We start from the raw sequence: 20855 nt of genomic DNA on the forward strand, positions 1-20855 counted from the left end.
AGCTCATCTCAGCTGTTCTACTAACCTGACTTATTTTGTATCTTACACTGAGAGGATGCATTTTTTCCTTCTAGTAGGGCCACTCTACTTCTTGATAAGATGAGATATTCTTAAGGTGAGACGTGTCTACCCAAAGACCTACTCTAGTATAAAAGAAATCAATCTTTTTCAAGAACTACTTTGAATCTTACACCAATTCTCTTGAAGTCTATTTCTCACAGGTACTACTCATGAAACCACAGTCTCAGCTGGGCTGGCTTTCAGAGTTTTCAAAGGATATCCAGTGAAAATCTGTGTAATCTCTATATTCACAGAGGATTCACAGTGTAACAGACACACAGAAATGGGCACCTCAATTAGGATCTGCAGAAAGCAGGGTGATTATCAGATGCCAGCCTTAAAAAGGCTTCTGGTCAAACATTTTCATTCGTTAATCATGCTAGAGTTTTGCTGGATGCTACCTTAGATCCACTGAAACAGAAAAGCCTGACTACATTCATCAGTAAAAAATCAATTCCACTCCAGGAAAGATGGGGTTGAGTTAAAAACATTTCAGATATGAAAAACTCAAAGCCCCCCCCTTGAAACCAGGCCAGCTAAAGTACACAAAAGTAAAATATCAAAAGGTGTGAAGGGTTAGAGAAGGATATGTCTGGTTGCCTTAGGCTGTGATGTGACCATTTCTACCCCATCACAAGCAAGAAAGGTCAAACACCAGAGGAAAGGCAAGCCCAGGACCTCTGTCCCACTCTGATGCCTGTCCTGAAGCTATTTTCTGGTCTGCTCAAGGTCCTCCCTCTCCCAAGGGCTGCAGTGAAACCTCAGTGTTGCTGAGGTTTGGCTGCCACCACTGAGCTGCCCATCTGTCAAGAGGTGCCATGAGGGTGACACCTTCACCTCACCAGAGAGGCAGAAGATCCAAACCCAGAAAGCCACAACTTCAACCCCTCCTGCTTTCTGTCATGACCTGGGGGAGAGGGGAGAGAATTAAGGGCTGGCCCACTGAGTTTCCAGAGGAGATATGTAAAGGAGCTTCAGTCTTCACTGGCACTTGCACAGTAAATCACCAGCACTTGGGATACAGGATTTTATTATCAATCAAGCTTGAAATATCTCCTCCTTAATAGCCAAATGTCTGGAGATGGATTCTCTGCTGAATGTAATAGCAGACCTTAACTTCTGACCAAAAGCAGAGGACACCAAAGGACACTTATGTGTAAGGACATGCTAAAGATGTCTCATCTTAAATGACTCTTCTTTTCTTTCACAGGGGAAGAAACCCTTCAAGGTCCTATTTTTATCCAAGAGCCATATGATATCACTTATTCCATGGGCTCAGCAAATCCAGAAATCCTCCTGAACTGTACAGCTAAAGGATACCCTCTCCCATACTACAGGTGAAGTCAAGTTTGGAAAAATATTGTCTGACTGTATTGTCTCACTGGGTTTGAGGTGTTTGAACACCTCGTACAGTGCCCAACACTCACAGCAAGAGTAGTCACGGGTATGGGAAAGTTAGGGAATGAATAAAAAAGATGTTTACTAGCATACTGTTAAGAAAATTAACACAGGAAAAGAAAGCTCATCATTGAAAATTGTCCCCAAAGTATCTTAAAACATAAAAATCACTTCTGAATCCACAGAACAGCTGTGAAAAAAGGAAATGCTGCTCATCTGTACTTGGCAAAACTTCCTGTACATCAATAAATCCTTGGAAAGCAAAAGAGCAGCATCCATACCCATTTCAAATTCTAACATTTCATATATATATATTTATAGTGTTAATTTAGAGAAACAGCAAGGCAGAGCTCTGCTCTGTAGCTTACAATACTCTGTAGACTCAATAAAACCTCAGTACACAGGATTGTTTGCTTATTCAGGAACTATGGACACATCATTTAAGTTGTGGCTTGTTGCACAAAGGATATGGGAACATGAGGTAAAGAAGAGGGAAAAGCTGGAGATCTAGGAAAAACTGACAGTGTGCCTTCTTTGGAAAAGAATGGCTAAAAATAATGGTCTGGGAACAGGAAAATTAAAAAAAAAAAAAGTCTTTCATGAAAGACATGAAAGAAAATTGTGTCCTACTGAGCATTTACACAGTATTTATTCAATAGCTTTTAATTGGTCACACCACAGTTTTCTTTGTAAAGTACCACTATTAGTTATTGACTTGGCTTTTGTACTTCATGTATTAATTTGTTTGCAAATATTGTGCCAGAAAAGGAACACTTCATCTCCTTTTCACAGCCTAAATGCTCTTCCTACGAATTAGGAATCCTCCCCCACTTCCCACCCCATTTGTTAGTCCTGGTTTTAACATGAACATCTCTGGTTCATGCCATGAAATTCAGGTCTATCCAGTTCCTCCATCCTTCTGCCTTACCATCTAACACAGGCAGCTTCTTCTGAGACCTGCAGACATTCCTGACTCTTTAACCCCAGCTCTGGGCTCCTGACATGCACAAAGAGCAGGCAGCAGGTTTTGTTAGGTAGAAGAGCTATGAAGTGTCCTCCCAGCAGACACCTGACATTCATATTTTCTCTTTGCACTGTAAGGATGTTTTGCAAAGCCTTGGTTAGACTATCAAGTCCAGATCAACATCTGGAGATAGATCCTGAACCCCCCAGGTCAACCTGAAGTTCTCACTGCTGCCATTACAACTTGGGAGTTCATCACCATCACTTGAAAGGTCTGGGGAGTCTTCAGAACTTTTCCTTGATTTCACTTAGAGCTGGTGCCAGTTTTATCACTTTAGGATTTATTTAAATATATTTAAAGTTCCAAAAATTTTAGATAAATCAAGCAGAGTATGAAATTTTCATCACATCCTTTGCTGAGTGATGGAAAAGAACTGCAGGTGTCACCGTAAGGTTTTTCTTTGATTCAGAAATAGAGATTCACTGCAAAAGGAATGAAGTTATTTACAGGATAATTACAGGATAATTTAATATTTACAGGTAATTTACAGGATAATTTTCTATTTAGCCCCTTTTACATAAATAAACAAACATGCTGATTTGTACATTCTCTTTAAAGTTTCCTAAAAGTGTTATTATGTATTTATGTATTTTCTAGACTCAAAGACAGCAATAACTTTTTCAAACTTTGTCTCAAAAGCCTGTGTGTCCAACAAGCACAATGTAAGAAAGGTACAGAACTGAGGCAGGCTATGGGATAAGGGATAAAAAATCAGAGACTGATTTCCTGTTGGACACTGTTGGAAGTGCAGAGAACACAGATCTGATTACAATGGAAACAAAAAGAGGGATGGAAGTATCTCTAAAATCAGCATGTGTTAGGAAATCTGTATCTTGATAAATACCATTTTAACTATTCTGCCTTTTTTAAATACAAAATCCTTTCTAATGAGGGGCACTACTTCAACTGTTTTCCTGTGTGATGTTGGCAGTAAATAAACTTAACCCTTCAAAATACACATAATTTGTCTACACTTAAGCATTTCTGTTATAGTTGATTGAGGGATAATCATCCACTAACTCAAATAATGAATTTTATCTCTTTTTTTTCTGCTTGATGTCTATCCATGAGCAATCACAGTTCTGCAGTTTCCTTCCATTAAGTAATTCAGCCTAGAGCAGTCAGACTTCCTCCACACTGAAAAAACCCCCAAACTAAATCAGAAAGGAGTCACCTGGAGCTTGCCAAGCAAGTGTTTTCAGCAGTGTTTTGACATTTCCTCTTTGGTCTCAGGTGCTTTGCTCTAAGCCATCACACTTTCTCTGAATTTACATCCTGCATCCAGTGTAATCACCTATTGTAGCACTTCCATACAAGTTTGAAGCTGAGGAGTTTGTTTTTCCCCCCCAGTAATCTTCACAGTGAGCTGTGACTTGCACAAATAAATAACAAATCCAAGGACAGCATAAGCACCATTCATTATAAAACTATCTGAATATTTCAGCATAACTTAAAGTGATGCAGTAAAGCAAGATAAAGAGATTCAAATTCAATCCAAATCAAAGTACCACAGAAGATAACTGTAACAGACAAATAAATTGAGGGGAACAGAAGCACAAAGTCTTCGATGATTGCAAATGACATAAAATGTGTTTATAATCGTTGCACAAAATTGTAGAATGATTCCCAGTAACCCCTGAAACATATTTCTCCTGTTCTTACCCTTGAAAAGCCAGTGACAGCCCTGTTATAGTGCACTTGTTCACAAAAATGCTGTCCCCTGACTCATTGCAGATTCTGCTGCAAAAGTGGGGTAGAATTAGAAATGCTTTCAACCTCTGTTGGCTTGTCCACAGTCAATAGTTTTTAAACTTGCTATTTTCTGCCTCTGTGGCAATCCTCTATACCAGGGGGGTTTGTAAGGTTTTTTTTTGCAATTACAGCAAGTCTCAGATGACTTGGCAGGACATTTCCATCTGAATGCTAATAACATAAGAAACATACAATGTAAGAAAGACTTAAAAAAATATCTATTTTTATAACAGCAGCAGACTGAAAAGATAATTCATAGAATTATGTATGCATCTATCCAGATAGAAAATCATCTGAATTAGGGAAAGGTATCTACAAGTAAGAGCTTCTATTTATAACAGCTTTGGCACAAAATCATAACACAGTCATCCATGCTTTGTAATACATTGACATTTTTATTTGTAGAGGTGGAGAAAGCATTCCAGGAACTTCTGATTGTCCTAAAAGTATCTTTCTTTAAAGCAAGTAAAAGATAATTGAAATATCTCATGAATTTATCAAAGATAAATGCACTTTGCTTAAGTGGAATCTTTTACTAATTCCTTAATTGCATCAACATTCACACACTGGTAGTTTCACTGGAATGGATACACCTTCACAATTCATTCCCCAAAAGAAGTCACATTTCATCTTCCTTTTCCTAAATAGTTTCTATAGGAAAATAGTCTTTTGCAGATCATTTTTCATAAAAATGGAACACATTCAATTAGAGCTCCTGAGACATTACATAGCACTGTATGGTACCTTATGGATGTGATTCTGTGAAACTTCCTGGTTAATTATCCACTTCTCACAAATCATAAGCTTGTGTCAAAAGTTATATTTTTTTCCTTACCCTATGACTCAGGGTGCAGGGAAAGGTGTCAGGAGAGTGGTACCAGTAAATACATAGCCCAGAATAAATTCTACTCAGAGGGGATAAGGGAAGCCTAAACAGCAGAGAAACCTTAAAACAGTTGCTTGTGCACAATGAAACCTACTGACATGTCTCCAGTAAGTCCTAAGAATATTTGTATTCTTCAAAGATCTCCAATATTTCAGCATTTATGTTTTATGTGTTTGTCTTCTTCAAAGATTTTGATTTAGATCACTCTGTTTTTTCCCTGTGAAAACATTCTAGAAATCCATAGTATTTTTCCACAATTCTTTTATGAGACAGCACCCTGAAGACACGTTGTATAATTTGCAGTTGCTCTGTAACCACACATGACTACATACTCATGTTCATTAATAAATTCTATTCCTTCACATTTATTTGCTCAGAGAGGAAGACTATTTGAGTAGTGAATCACAAGTATTGATTAAGTAGTATCAACAAGAGGAAGTCATCATATATTACAAGCTGATCCTCACACCAGTGACTTCCCTGCAGTGTACTTTACAAGGAAGTTCAAACCAGTGCCAGCACCAAAGATTTAACATAACCCAGGGGCTTGGAGGAATAGTGGTGTATGAGAGTTTTAGGACAAATTGGCAACAATCTGAGACAAGAGAGAAGAGACAACCCCTTGCTTGAGATCTTTAAATCAAGATGGGAAGGGGTCAACGAGAAAGCTGGGAAAGGACACTGGGTAGGACAATGGGTAATGGTTTAAATTACAAGAGAGGAGATTTAGATCAGATATTAGGAGGAAATTCCTTGCTTTGAGGGTGCTGAGCCCCTCAGGTTGCCCCCAGAAGCTGTGGCTGCCCCATCCCTGGCAGTGTTGAAGGTTGGATGGGGCTTGGAGCACCCTGGGCTATGGGAGGTGTCCCTGACCATGGCAGGGGAGTTGGAACTAAATGAGCTTTAAGGTTCTTCCAACCCAAACCAACCTGGGATTCTGTGGTAAGGGAGGGAGGACCCACACACATATATGCTGAAAGTCTTTACCTTAATGAAGAATTCTATACCTGCTGCTAGATTCTGAAAAAAAGTTGGATTCTGAAGCAAATGGAACACAGCATTTTTCTCTTTGAACTCGAAAAGCACACAGTTTCTTTTCTGTAAGTTTGAACTTATCAGTAGGATTTGAGAAGTCTGACATTCCAAGGAACTTATTAATTCAACACCAGAATGCAGCATATTTTTTTAAAAGCTTAGATTCTGAAACAATTGGTCCAGGATGCATTCCCTAGAATTGATGAAAAGCATTTTCCCATGGCTGCGTGAAGAAGTTTGACAAAGCATGTAGGTGGTCCCTGTGTTTTAAAAATAATTCTTTAAAATATTCCTGTGTGTTAGGCAGGATACTGCAGAATACATAAAGTCATTAAATCATACTCTATCACACGAATTCATTAATTTGCTTCCTTCAGTGATGTAAACATATTAATTAGGAGAAAGCCCACACCAGGAGATGAACCCCCGATCTATATGCAAAGTTTAATAATCATTGTACCATGGTGATTAGAATGATTATGGGGATACTGTGAAGAATTCATTTGCAGCAACTAAGCCAACAACTTTGCATTTGTTTTGAAAAACAATTACAGAGCTTAATTGGGAGCCATGTAATGATGACAGCAGTTATTTCAGTGATTGATTCTGAAATTAGAGGGAACTGGCAAACTAAATGCAAGAATATCCTATATTAAAAAACTGAAAGGTTTAGACAGCATGTACTGTATGTAAACCCTGAAAGATGGCAAAATCCTAACACTGATGCAGACTCTGTGTAGAAAAAGCTCATGGGTGGGCTAAGATTCTGTCCAACTTTGGGAAAAACAATAGCAAAAATACCCTCAAACATCAGCAAAAGCCTTGGCCAACTAAAACAGATAGCAAAGGAACAGGTCAGAGGTATGGAAAGCTCAAAAATCAACAGCAACTGGTAGGAAGAATTACTGATTCTCCACTGCTGGCTCTAAGTTTCTTAATGTTGATGCATTAATGAAAGGCAACAGCTCAAATAAATGATTTAATGTTACTAGAATTCATTCACAGAATTCAACTGATACCTTATTTTAATCAGTTATTCCTCATCTTTAAAAAAAAGTGCCCACTTGAAAGGTTTGAAACCTTCTCTGTCTGCTTTCCTCTGTTCTCTGAAGTGTAATCCTTCCTGATTTATATCTCCAAATCCTTTTTGTAACCAAATTTGTGACATGAGCTACCATTTGCATTACAAAACCCAAGGTGGCTGCAGTCAAGGTGGACACCATACTCCCAACTGGAGGGATAACTTGGGTTGTATGAGTAACTAAATAATTAATTTTTTTGGACACTTGGATGAATACTGGTGACTAGCATAAAAGCAGTAAAGATTTTTCAAAGAACAGAATTATTGATATCATTAAGATTAATATAAGAAGCAGTCTTGTGTGAAAAATGATATAATTTTGTGATATTTAACTTCATTTTTATCATTACAGCAATGCTACAGCACACTATTTAAGATAAATATGAATAGGCTCTGTAAATTATAAGCATAATTTGATTTTTTTCCCCTCAAAGGTGGAAGCAAAATGGCACAGATATTGATCTTACCATGAGTTATCACTACAGGTTGGTTGGAGGCAGCTTGGCAATCAATAACCCACATAAAAAACAGGATATTGGAACATACCAGTGTTTGGCCACAAATTCATTTGGAACAATTCTGAGCAGGAAGGCAAAGCTTCAATTTGCATGTAAGTTGGGAAGTCTGTATTTATTAGAACATTATTTTGTGATTAATTCTGTACATGAATTGCAATGCATTGGATAATATAATATAAAATATCATCAGTGATTCTGCTCCAAAGGTTTGGCTTATTTCAGCAGTGCTTGTTCTTCAAAACATTGTTTCTAGTAACTATTAATAACAAAACCAGACACCTGATGGCTGGTAGCCCTCAGAAACAAGAATAACTTTGAGAAAACTGAAAGGTCAAGAAAGATGAGTGCAATTATTTCCAGTTAATAAAGTATTTTCACTTTTTAGGACAATGCTGTCTTTTCTATATTGCAAGTAGTTACAACTGAGAAGGGGGAATGTTGCCGAAAGTTGAGCTATTTTCTATAGCCTAATGAAGCCTAATTCAATAAAAAACCAGTGTATCCCTAATTGCCACACTGACATTTTCTCACATAAACAGAATAAGAAACATTTTTCCTTACCCAGTGTGCAAAATGATGAGTAATGCTCTGAAATATTTTGTATTTCAGTGTGATTGGGAAGAGCATGTAAGCTGCCTTGAGAGGATTTAAATTTTATTTTAGTCTTTCTCCCCATTTCACTTCCTCACAACTTCATGATCTTTTTCACAATGTTTAGGGGTGGTGACCCAGTACCATTCATGCCCTGGGGGAGGGGAAACAACAGCAAAAAAAAAAAACAACCCAGATATTACTCTATTCCTTTTTCTTCACTCTAAAGGTCTGAGCTGTCTGTTCCTGGGGGAAAGCAATTGTTTTCAAACCTCATTAATAAAACATGTGTCTAAAGCCAACCTTGTATTGCTATTTCAGACACCAGCAAAGGTATTAATTATTAACCTTGTTCTATTTCTCATAGCAAATCGTGTGTCACAGGGGTTGTACAAAGGAGACATCAGAGGTCAGGATGGTTCACAGCCTCTCTTTCAGTAGAGCTGATCAAACACTGTATCACTAGTACCTCATTTAATAATGTTTTACCCTTAATTTCTCAAAGAGCTTTTGATTCCCCAGAGCTTGTCAAATAGAAACAAAAATTTTGATTCATTATTTTCCCATTTTTTGTTTAAAAAGCTCTCTGCAAGCAGCCTTCCTGCAAGGGAAATGATTCCCAGGCCTGGAGATCAAAAATTTTGAGTGAAAGGATGAATCCCCTTTTAGAAAGAAGCAAGAATGATGGCCACCTCCAAACTGTCTATGCAATCTGTAAATCCCCAGGGAGCCAGGATAGGTGAGAAATGGAGTTGGGAAAAGATCTGGAGAAAAGCAATACCCTCAAAGGCACACAGGGGATATAAAAATAATAATAAAAAAATAATAATTAAAAAAAAAAAAAAAGGGGACAGAAAGGGGGACTGGGGGAGAAAAGGGAAAACAGGAATACATTTGAAAGAAGGGAGGCTCTGGTGGTTGCTCAGTGAATCTGAGTATTTCATCTTTTTAGGGAAAATTGTAGCCCTGATTTAAATCCCTGGAAGCTCTTAGGTTTCCCAGTCAGTGCTGTCCCAGCACAAAGGGAATCACAGCAGCTTGGCTGTGCACAGCTCTCCTGGCCAGGGTTGCTTTGCACAGTATTAACTGCACTGCCTTCCTAGGGTTTTCTATGTTCCCTTTTACCTGACACCATCTCATAACCACATGGAAGACCAAAGTCAGCTCTGGAAAGCTGTCTTTGCAAGGAGAAGGGTGTGGAGAAAGCTGAAAGAATGGGATAAAGGAAAAGAAGTTTATAGGGAAAGCCTCACCAGAAAGGGAGAAAGAGGAGTCCTTCCTCAGGATGCTGGTCCAGGCTTCTCTCTGCATCCTGATGGTCCTCAGGGGAATGAAAGATGCTGGTTGGCTGAGAAGTGTCTCATCTTGAAGCTCTTGTTGGAAATGTGCTCTTTTGGAAGTTCACCTGATAGGGAAGAGAAAGGATACACCACAATGATGAAGCTTTCTTGATGAAACTGAGTTTACTAAAGATCTAAACCAGGCTGTGCACCTCCCAGCAGATGCAGGTGGCCCTGCAGAGCCCCCTGCCCATTCTCCCTCCTGATGCAGGGCAGAAGCCTGCACTCAGACACACAAACCCCAAAGAACTCACATGGGATTTCTGGACAGCCTGAGGCAAAGCTCATCCCAGTGCAATGCAGCTGATGCCACCTAAAAGCTCCAGGACCTTTTTTTTTTTTTTTCTTTTTTTTCTTTTTTTTCCAAGAAAATGGGCCCTGTCCATTGATTAAAATGTTTCCAGCTGCTAAAAACCACTTCTTCCATACTCAGTGCTGGTGAAGTGTTCCCTCTGAAGCACTGAACTCTCAAACAGCTCATGCCAACACGATGATCAAAATAGGATAAATACGAAGCAGATCCTTTACTTGAGCTTCATAACCCCCTCAAGACATTTCCCCAAGTTCCTGTGGGCAGCAGGTCACACAAAGTCAGGTCTCATTTGTCCACAGCAGCAGACCAAGCCACAGCTCCCATCCTGCTTTAATTCTCTTAACAGCAAGCAGGTAATGGCAGATAGATCTCATATGCAGCAAGCACACTACTTTTTCTTTAGCAGTGAGAGACATTTACATCCTTTCCCACATAAAAGGGAGAGGACAGACAAATTGAAGGTTGTCACTGACATCAGCAAACACAAACATACAGGAAAATGCTTCAACTAAGCAGCATCACTGTGAAAATAGGAGTTTTCACTTGTCTTACAATAGAACAGAAACCACAGTAGATGGAGAATGCCATAATGACCTGATGAGAATTGTGGAACAAATTACCCTGAAACAGTTATTTCACAGTTAACATTTTCTTATTTCTTATTTTCCTGCTGCCATCCAATTTACTTCTTTTGTTTCAACTAATACTTCAGGATACAGCTTAGAACCCAGGCAGGCAAGCATGTTGATATTGTGACATTTTCATTCAATACCTAACAAAATGGGACTCCTCCTTTGACTGGACTGCCTGGCAGAGTATTTCAATCAGTGAGATAAATAATTGAATCAAGACTATTCTCTAAGTAAAAGGGTTTATAAATGTTTTTAATACAAGGTAATCAACTCTGAGTCTCAATTAATGATACCTCTGGAAACCTATTGTACAGCTCCACTTTATATATGAAAAATATTTTTTTCCTCTGTTGCAGATAGTGAGCTCCCTGAGTAGCAAAATAAATGTAGGATGAGATTAGAAATATGCCTTCAGATTCAGCTGGAGTCCCATGCTTATCCTCTATTAAAAACAGAGCTGTCAAATGAAAGCTGTGGGAGAAATATTGTTCAGAAGGAAGTGGCATGGATTATTAAAGGTACAGGCTGAAAATGAGACAGCAACAGAGAGAGCGAGCAGAGTAAGAGCACATCCACACAGTACTGGGTACACAGGATGGGAATCCTCTGCTGCTCCTACTTCCCACTGGAAGTCTGTTTTGTCATGAAGGTAGCAGAAAGCTCCCAATAAATCCTCTGCATCTCTCACAGCACTTTTTGAAAAGCTAACGTGTGTTCTGCAAGAGCTGGAGCTGTTGGTCTGGATCTTCAGCCTGGTTAAAAGGCAGCAGGGTCAGTTTGTGCAGCCAGAGCCTGCCCCAGGAGCAGGGGTCCTCATGCAAGTCTGAGCCTTGAGCTCTGCTCCCCAATCCCAACCCATCCCCATGTGCTGCTTTCTCCTCTGCCCAGCTCTAAATTCAGCTCTGACATCCAACCCAGGTCATGCTTCAGCTCGACACAAAGGGAAGGTCAAAGACAATTCTGTGGGAATTCACCTTTGCTGACTACACCAGGTGGTCAGCCTGAAGGAAGAGATGAAGGGGACACAGAAGGTTTTCCTTCAGTTTTTAGAAAACTCTGTTCCCAAACCCAACTGAAGATGCTCGTGCAGAAGCCTCCCAGGTGTCACAGGTTTTGCTGTGTCCACAGCAGAGCAGAAACCTCTGATGATGCTGCTGGTCCAGATCTGCCACCAGCACAGCCACCTCCCAGGCACAGCAAAAACACAGCAGCTCCTGAGCCAGGGAGAGGAGGATCACAGTCAGGTTCAAAACTCCCAAAAACCCCAAACCCCAACTTTTGAAGAAGTAATTTGATCAATAAAACTGGAGCTCCTTCTGTGCTGCCACAATACCTTCATATGTTATCTTAATGAGGTGCTTTGCAAAAATCTATTTTTATTAATGAAGAGCATCCAAATTGCATTTTGTGCCTTTAAAAAGAGAAGCAAAAAAATCTGATATAGAGAACTTCTTCAATATGGCTTCAGCCAGAACTCTATTCCAGGCACAAGGGAATTTGTTTTAATTATTTCATCAGTTTTGAGTAAAAGTAACTGTATGTAAACAACTGCTCTTGAGGGACATCCCCAGAACTATCTGCAGTAAAACAGTCTGTCCAGGTCTGTTACTAATCCTTTTAGTGTTCATACATGTCTATAAAGGAGCCATTAGGAGGATAGGTAGGAGAAACATGAAATGCAGCTAAACAAACTAGAAAAGCAAAGTTCTTCAGCATGAAAAAGAATCTTTATTCTAAGTGAACTAAGTCATAACTATTCAGGGTGTAAACCCCAGGAAATTCAGTACTAACTGAACACATCTAGTTGTCTGGGGATTTGAAATGAGATTCTCAGTCAGATGGTTCCACCATTGGTGACAGACAGACCTGGGGTTGCAGCTTTCTCAGATCTAAGACCCCTGTTATTAATCATCAATTCTGAGGAAAAAATAGCAACAAACTAAACTGATGAATAGGATTGGTCATTTTGTCCTGAATCACAGAGAAGGGCACACAGTGAGGACATTAGACCGTGTATTTGTTTGCCCCCCATTGTTACAGACCAAGGAAGGATTTTAGCATTTTGGGGCTGTAACAGTATTCTCAAAGGGGTCTCAAGGCCATTTTTCAAAGAGAAAATCATAGCAGGGTTTTTGCTTGGTGCTTATTCTCAGTAGCATTTCATTTCATACACACATACCACCTCCACTTGGCCAGTGAGGAGCTTGGTGCTCAGAGCAGCATGGAGCAGAGTGATGGTGCTGGAGCACTTGGAATGAAATCTGCAGCTCCCAGGTGCTCTCACGTGAGTTTTGTCAGATAGAGAGAAGAGAACACAGCACAGTTTTGCTGAAATAACAAATTAGAGGCAATAATTCCTTATAAAATAATAGTCCCTCCTTGGCATTTAACTGTTTCAGGGGTAATACATTAAAAGCAATTACATCTGTTTAGTCTTTGCTGGATCATGCCAGGCTGAGCACTTGCAAAGCCCTGGCAGAGTGAGTGTCTGGGAGATGCTCAGCTAGCATGAAAGCCCACTTTTCATTTGATTACTTCAGCATGTTATTTACCTCTGACTGCACACAAATTACACAAACATCACAAAGCAATCCAGCCTGCCTCAAATTGTCATAACCCTTTTTACTTGGGGTATCTGCTTTGAGACAGAAAATGGGAAAATCAATACACCCAGATCAGATAGTCTGAATTCACAAAGGCTGGACGTGCATGAATTTTAGTCTAAATGGCACATGGGCTTCTGGACTGCTTGGATTGTGGTCCTGTGTGTGTCCAGAAATCCCCCTGTAACAATTGTATTTGATTAAAAGTTGTACTAGATGTTGTAACTACCACCTTGAGTAAAGCTCTCTGGGTCTTTTAACTGATTGTTAATTCATCACAGCACACAAGGGCTGGCATACTGATCAGCCTGTCTAGCAGATTGCACTGGAAGAATGAACACTGCAACTCTTTTATTTTTTTTTCCAAAGGAGTCATATGCTTCTCAATTTAGCCTTCATTAGGCACTCAGGGGTGGGCAGCTGATAACTGAAGAGGAAAGAGGAGGAAGAGCTCAGCTTTCCAGAGGTAGAAGCAGGTCAAAGATACATCCCTACATTTACTACATTCACCTGAAAAGCAGGGACATTTTAGGTGAAGTCATAGCTTGCCTCTATTTCCATCATTTATAACCTACAAACACAAAGTACTGCATCCAGCCTAGCTCCCTGTTTTAAAAGAGCTTCCTTATGTATAATGGAGAAACCTATCTCCTCTTGGAGATCTGTGGAGAATCAGATCTCCACCAGTGTCCTTGAAAGCCTCTGCTCAGCCACTCTGACAACTGTGGCAACACCTCACCATCTGCTGCTTCCCATCAGCAGGTGAGAAAAAAAATGCAACGTGCAGTGGCACCGTTCCCTTGCAGACTGATCCTGTTGTCTGGAGGATGGAAATATTCCTGTCACCCCCCCCTGACATTACTAAAGAGTCTTAAAGCTCAAAATTGGACTTTTGGACTTGTAACCACAGTTAAAGAACCCATTATAGCTACACAGCAGTTCCTACCTTTCAGAGCAAACTTCTGAATAGAATGAGTTAAAGAAATATATCAAGAATTCAGGTTATTACTTGGGAATAAAGCCCAAGTTTGTCAAAACTCTGCCTGGAGTAAAAAGAAACTGAACTTTCATTTATCAACTCTGATTGCTATGGACACCTTGTGCCAATGCTCCAACACTCTGCAGCAGCTCCCCATGGTGGGAGTCTACATCAAGGTCTCTGCTTCATGGACACTCTCATGGAGCAGACCCAGCAGGTTCAAGAATTTTATTTCTTTTTTTTTACATTTCTTCAAAATACCTCCGCACAAAGTTAGGAAAGACCTGGTGAGAACTTGATGTGTGTTGCTGTAAGGGGTCCATACACTGCTGGGAGCACTGTGGGGCACTGTGTTTCCTTCCAGGCTCCCTTGAGCAGAGTGTTTGCAGGGAACAGCCCAAACATCCAAAATGCTGCAAGACCTCACTACCTTCAGCTCATCCTTCTGTATCTCTGTTGGGATTCCCAGAATTTATTTCTTGGCAGGAGTCTGTGTACACCCAGGCAAGGAGTGCACAAGGAAAAGCAGGAGCCATCAACCTCCCCTCACCAGCAGTGAAGCAGGAAGCCTCCAAGGGCTGCACCCTCTGGCTGACAGGACAAGGCAGGGTGATAATAACATTTCTATTTTAAAGCTCAGGGACTACAAGAATAGATCATGGAAATACTCAGACATTCCCTGAGACAGAGAGAACAGCTTGAAAGCTGAAAGCCAGAAGATATGGTTATGTCTACCTAACAAAAGGGTTTTCCTTTCTCCATCGTTCCCTAAAGGTTTGAGTCCATCTAATGTCCAAGGACACCAAGTGCAGTCATGATCTCTTCTCTCTTGTTAAACCCATGATCTGGAGCTGCTGAAGCAACATTCCTCCTTTATTTGATGTTGCAGCAAACAGAGCAGCATAAGAAATCAAAATTGCATTTATTTTTTCTCCCTCAAGTGATTTTAAACATCTCTCTCAGGGTATCTAACCACTGTGCTGTACCAGGACACTGTGTTAAAGCTGGTTTATTCCATTAGTTTAGTTGCTTAAACTTTTATTTAAAAAGAAGGTAAATTTTGCTCCTTTATCTCTGAAATGGAGGCATACGTTACAGAGATGCTGTAAGAAGCCATACAGGCAGGGAGCTGGTCAGATAAAGTATTAATAAAGAATGCATAAATATCTGAAGATTATCTTTTAGTTATATATTACTTACTATTATAGTTCCTATGAAGCTCTTTATTCTAAATCAGCCCATTACAAGCTGTATTGGAAAAGCAATATATGTGATTGAGATAGGGTAGGTTACAAAGCATCTACAGGTTCCAGAGCTACTAGATTCTGATGGATAAACTTTCATATTTTTTAAGGATAAAACCAACCTATATTTGCAGCCTGGGTGATATTCTTTTTATCTGCTCTACTTTCATTGCAGACAATATGACATAGCATCCAATAAATTACAGAATGAAATCTCCATAAAGTCCACATCAGCAACTTCATTCTTTGCTATGACCAAAAAAAGTTACACGTGGAGGCTTGCAAGGAGAAAAGCAAACCTGAATTAAATTCTTTGGAATAAATGACTGGCTTTTTAATAATGAAATTAACTGTTTATTTTACAGTGAAGGTTGATTCAGGGCAACACAAAGCTTTTAAAGTACAAGGTAAACTTCTCTAATTCTGTAGCTGGTGTTCAAAAAGGTGAAGAGTCTGTGTCAGTAGAACTTTCCACAGAGAGAAGGAATAAGGCCACAGGTATTATTTTCCCCACCTGGTACAGGGAACTTACCAAACTATAAAGCCTCATTTCTAAGTGCTACTGAAAGAACAACTAACAACATACAGCCCCCAAAAAATCCCTCTTAGAAGACTCCCATTCAAAAATCCTTCACATCCATCACTCAGGTAAATCTTGAAAATCCCATTGGAAGGAAATCTTCACTGGCTTTGCAGAGGAATGAGCAAGATAAAAGAGTGGTGTCTGGGCACAGCCCAAAGTTCTTCTTTAAGAAGCAGTTCTGTGCTAGATCAAGATCTCCAAAGGGCTGGGCAGGAATTCTGGAAAGGGCTGAAATATGCATGGACACACTTGCTGCACACTTTGAGGGGTGCATGAGTGCCCTCCCTTCCTTGCCAATTTTTAATTGCATGGATTATTAATACACAGATTATTAGATTGCTGGTAGAAGCTTTCTAAAAAGAAATTAATAGCATGAAGTGGGACTGTGGGGTGTTCAACAGGAGGTACCCAGCAGGACACAGACATTCCCTGCAGAACATGGAGGATGCTCCATGCTGCTGGCAAAATCAAGGTCCCAGAGAAGGGGCAAATTCCCAACACATCACACCCTGGGAAGGCAGCTCTCTGGGCAGAGAGAAATGAAAGAAATCAGTTTGGGATAGGACTTAACAGCCCTGCCAAGAGGCAGTTTGACACAGGAGGCCAGGGCCATCTCTGGTGTAAGTCATCCAAGCTGGAGTAGCTCTGGCAGGGATAAATCTGGCCCAGGAGAAAAGAAAAATAAAAATCTGGTTTTAAGAGCACTCCAATCTGGAGAAAACTCATGCAGACGGCAAAGTGACGGGCTCCGTGATGACAGGTGACAAATGAACTCTGCTGTGACAAGTGAGAAAACTGTTGGAGAATATAAAATATTAAAAATATATTTTCTAGGTCCCCCCTCCCTTTGAGAGGGTCAGATCCTCCAATATGCCTCTGGCCTGCAGATGGGATTTAGAGCAAGAGCCCTAAGGCTGCATCAGCACTTACTGCCTGGTGTGAGTCCTCTGTTTGGTTCAGAAGAAAGCTTTAATATTTTATGCTGCTAATGTTATAAAAAGGGAAAAAACCAACAAAAAACCAGATGTATACCAGCACCTCATGGCATAAATAAAAACTCAAGGCAGCTAAGGATTCACCCCCCCTGTCACTCTCCCTGCTCAATTTAATTGTGACCTTCCATTTTTTCCTCTAGAGAAGCTTGATATTACTTTCTAAAGGGCATTTTCACTCTTTAATTGAAAAAGACAATCAGGCTGTGGCAGAAATTATTGTTCCCCACCTTGAAAATTAGTGCCTGGATTGGCTATTCATACCATTTAAGCTGAATTGAAGACCCGGGGCCCATGTGCATCCTAATGTGTAAATTACAGTTCCTCTGCCCTTAGAAGCCTCAAAGCAATTTAACTAAATAAAGCAGCACTGATGAAGGTCCTTGGTTGATTATGCAGCTTTGGAGAAGGACAAGACCCAGTGATTGTGCTTTTCCCTCTCAGGTTGCCAGACTGATCCATCAGGGCAGGGCTTGGGGGCCAGAGCAGCAGCAGGGCTCTCCTGGTGACCTTCAAGTGGAGCTAGAACAAAAGTGAGAATTACAGCTGATTTTTCACCAGTGAAAGGAGACACTCAGATACTGCCCAGCCTCATCCTGGCTTAAGCAGCTTCACCACAGCCCCTCTGATGTTACAACAGTGACAAAGCAGAGAAGTTGTGCTTCAAACAGGGAAGGAGCAGAAGAGCTCAGGAGGTGTTTAGTGGAAAAAGTAAATATTTAAAAATCAGGAAATGGGAAATGCTAAGCAGCTTTCAGAGACCTTAATTAGAGATAACACCACTCTTAATCTCAGAATTGAATTCATAGAAAATCAATTAGAACATTTAAAAAAAATTGAGATGAGATGGTAAAGGGAAAAGATTCATGTATTGACACTATTCTCAAGACAAAGGAGCTGTCAGAGGGTTTGTTTTGCAAGTTTACTGCAGCTCCAGAAACTGAAAGAAGAGTTTACTCTCCAGAGAATGCTGTAGGAAGAGATTAGATGTTTCTTTGGGAAATATTTGGAGAAAGAGATATTTGCAGGTATCCAAGCTGCAAGAGGTTGGTACTAGTTGGTACTAGTGTCCTTTCCAAGGCAATTCAGCAAAACAATCCTGAGGAAAGAGCCATGGCTGGATGTGCAGTAAGTCTTCTGGAGTGGTCTGTATAGATTTGTGGTCTGCCACAAACTTTTGGCTCCAGTCTGTAGAGCTAAAAACATTTTAAACCAACAAAAGTTTGGGAGTTCCTGTATGCAAAAGAAAGAAAAAGACAACAAAAAACCCCACCAAAACCTGAAGTATGTGACCTCTCAGAATGAGATAACTGAAAAGATCCCATAAATTCCAGTTTTTCTATCCTCAGCTCTAACAGACCTGATTTCTCCACATCAGGCACTGAATTCAGATGCACACTTAGCAATGAGCCCCCTCATCCATTACAGTCAGACAAGTGGAGGTAATTAATTGGCAGCTCATAACACAGGTGTTACAAATGCTTAGAGCAAATCATAGCCATCAGCTTTTTTTAAAAAAAACTCCTGGAGTTGTAATTTTTATCCTGTTTCCCTGCATGAGAATTTCTGTTGTGATACATCAATCCAGTAACACCAACCATGTTCCAATATATCACAGCCATTAAGAGAAACAGGAGAAACTGGAACAGATGTGATATATCACAATTTGACACAGCCACATGGAAATGTGAAAAGTTTTATTGATTTGTCCCCAGGAACACAGCTCATTTGTAAAGTGCTCCTACTACTTATGCCTTCACACTTATTGCACATCTCAATGACAAGTAATTACAACTGTAATATCTGGGATTATGTTATTAAAAACATTTACAAAAAAAATCAAAAGTTCAGGAAAGCATGAAATTATATTAATTCAGATTAACTGTTAGTAATTATGCAAGGTGATATATTGGACTTTAATTGTCTGTAACAATTTCATATATTAAGATTGCCTACTTTTCTTGTTTGCCATCTGGTAATACAGAAATGTCCTAGGCTTGTTCTTAACATGGATTGGTCTGGAAGGGCTACACCTATCCCTGAGCAGCTCAAGGAATCTCAAACTTGTGACTGAGAGACTGAAATGAATGAGTTGCTACTTGTGGTTTTTGTTCCTACCAGGCATCCTTAAGAAGCAGTTCAGTAATCCCAGGAAAACTGACCATGCCTTCGTGCATTTGGTTGGGAAAGCCAAACCTTAACACTTAACAAACCTTAACAGATACTTATATTAAAAGGTGATGAATAGAAGGTGCATGTTCATGACACAACCAGCAGTTATGTCAGTGCTGAGCTTTAAAACACTAAAGGAAAAATACTGTGTGACTGAAACCACTGGTTGGCCTGTTACCACAAGTCCTGAGGCAGAAAGTATTTCTGTATAGCAGTCACAGTTGTCCCCCAAGTAAACACCCCACCCCTCCATGGGATTTGGCTTCTCTCCCCTCAATGGCAACTCTGTGCTCACCAAGGTAACATCATCCTCATCCCACAACACTTTTCTTCCCCTCTTCTTTTTATTTTAATCAACTGTCTACACTGAAGACCTGCAGAACCATGCCCTTTGTGACATAAATCAGAATAATCCTCTCCATCCCAGTACAACATGATTGACTTAGATGAGCTGCAGCACTCTGGCCCATCCCTTCTTCCTTCCCACTCCTCCCTCCATACCTGCTGAGGAGCTGCAAGCATCCTTCACCTCCAGTATTCCCAGTTCCCCCAGAGAAAGCCCTGTCATCTCATTCAGCTCCCCCAAAACACCCTCTTTTGCTTGCTCTGAGCACAAACCTTTCTTGCTTAGCTTTGCAAATGCTCCCAGCTGAAGATGATGTTGCCACACACAGCTGAGTCCCAGGTACTTCCACCCTTCCCTGGGAAGAATCCCTTGTTCACCTGTACGTTTTGCTCAGCCTAGCTGACCTCATTGTCACATCCAACTGAGGAACTGAGCTATACCAACATGCACAGTGCTGGAGAAAAGTTGCTTTTTTGTTGCTGCTGTTAAAAGTCACAGCTGAAAGCAATGCAGTGTGAGGGAACTCGTTGTTCACAAAGTGAGATAAATACAGACAAAGGATGGAAGGAATTATGTAGGAACTAGGTGATAATTTATTTATAGATCTCTGCAGAAAGGCTGAAGTTAGCAAATATACCATCTGTTAAATAGTCAGACTGTTCCTAAGTGCATATTAGCAATCTTAAAGTGTGCCAAACACCTGATCTTAGCAATCTTATTTGATACTCTTTTGACAAGCAACATTATTTTTTATTGGATTATGTCATGTTATGTTATAAAGCTATACTAGGTAACAGTAACCAGGAGAACAGAGTGATTCTGTTCTCTTGGTGTAAATGCCTGCTCAGGGCAAAGAGAATTTTGAGGAGTGGCCAGATTTTCAGAATAATAACAGAGAAGAATATTAAAAAATTATACTATTTTCAGGGTGTGTTTCTTGGGTTTTCTAATAATATATATTTGACACATTTTAGATTGCCATAAATAATTTTAAAATATACACACCCTCTGTGTGGGTAGGGGGAAAACTGGATGAAAAAATTGGGGAGGCAAAACAACTGTTTTCAGCAAGGAGAAACATTCCTGATGGGACTTTCAACAAGACAAGAGGGCAGGGTCTTAAGTTGTGCCAGGGGAAATTTAGGTTAAATATTAGAAAGAATTTCTTTCTGGAGAGGGTGATCAGGCATTGGAATGGGCTGCCCAGGGAAGTAGTGGATTCTCCATCCCTGGAGATATTCAAAAAGAGCCTGGATGTGGCACTCAGTGCCATGGTCTAGCAACCGCAACGGTGGTAAAAGGGTTG

The 20855-nt window shown here is 40.1% G+C and overlaps 1 protein-coding gene across 1 annotated transcript in view; it reads left to right on the plus strand.

Moving 5' to 3' along the window:
• Nucleotides 1-20855, plus strand: part of LOC103535325 (contactin-6) — a 101918-nt gene that overhangs the window by 18760 nt on the left and 62303 nt on the right. The window contains exons 2-3 of the mRNA XM_008501372.2: nucleotides 1271-1397; nucleotides 7671-7846. Coding sequence (XP_008499594.2) covers nucleotides 1271-1397; nucleotides 7671-7846 — 303 coding nt within the window. The remainder of the gene's footprint in view (nucleotides 1-1270; nucleotides 1398-7670; nucleotides 7847-20855) is intronic.

This window comes from Calypte anna, chromosome 12 (assembly GCF_003957555.1).
Source record: "Calypte anna isolate BGI_N300 chromosome 12, bCalAnn1_v1.p, whole genome shotgun sequence".
Taxonomy (NCBI): Eukaryota; Metazoa; Chordata; class Aves; order Apodiformes; family Trochilidae; genus Calypte; species Calypte anna.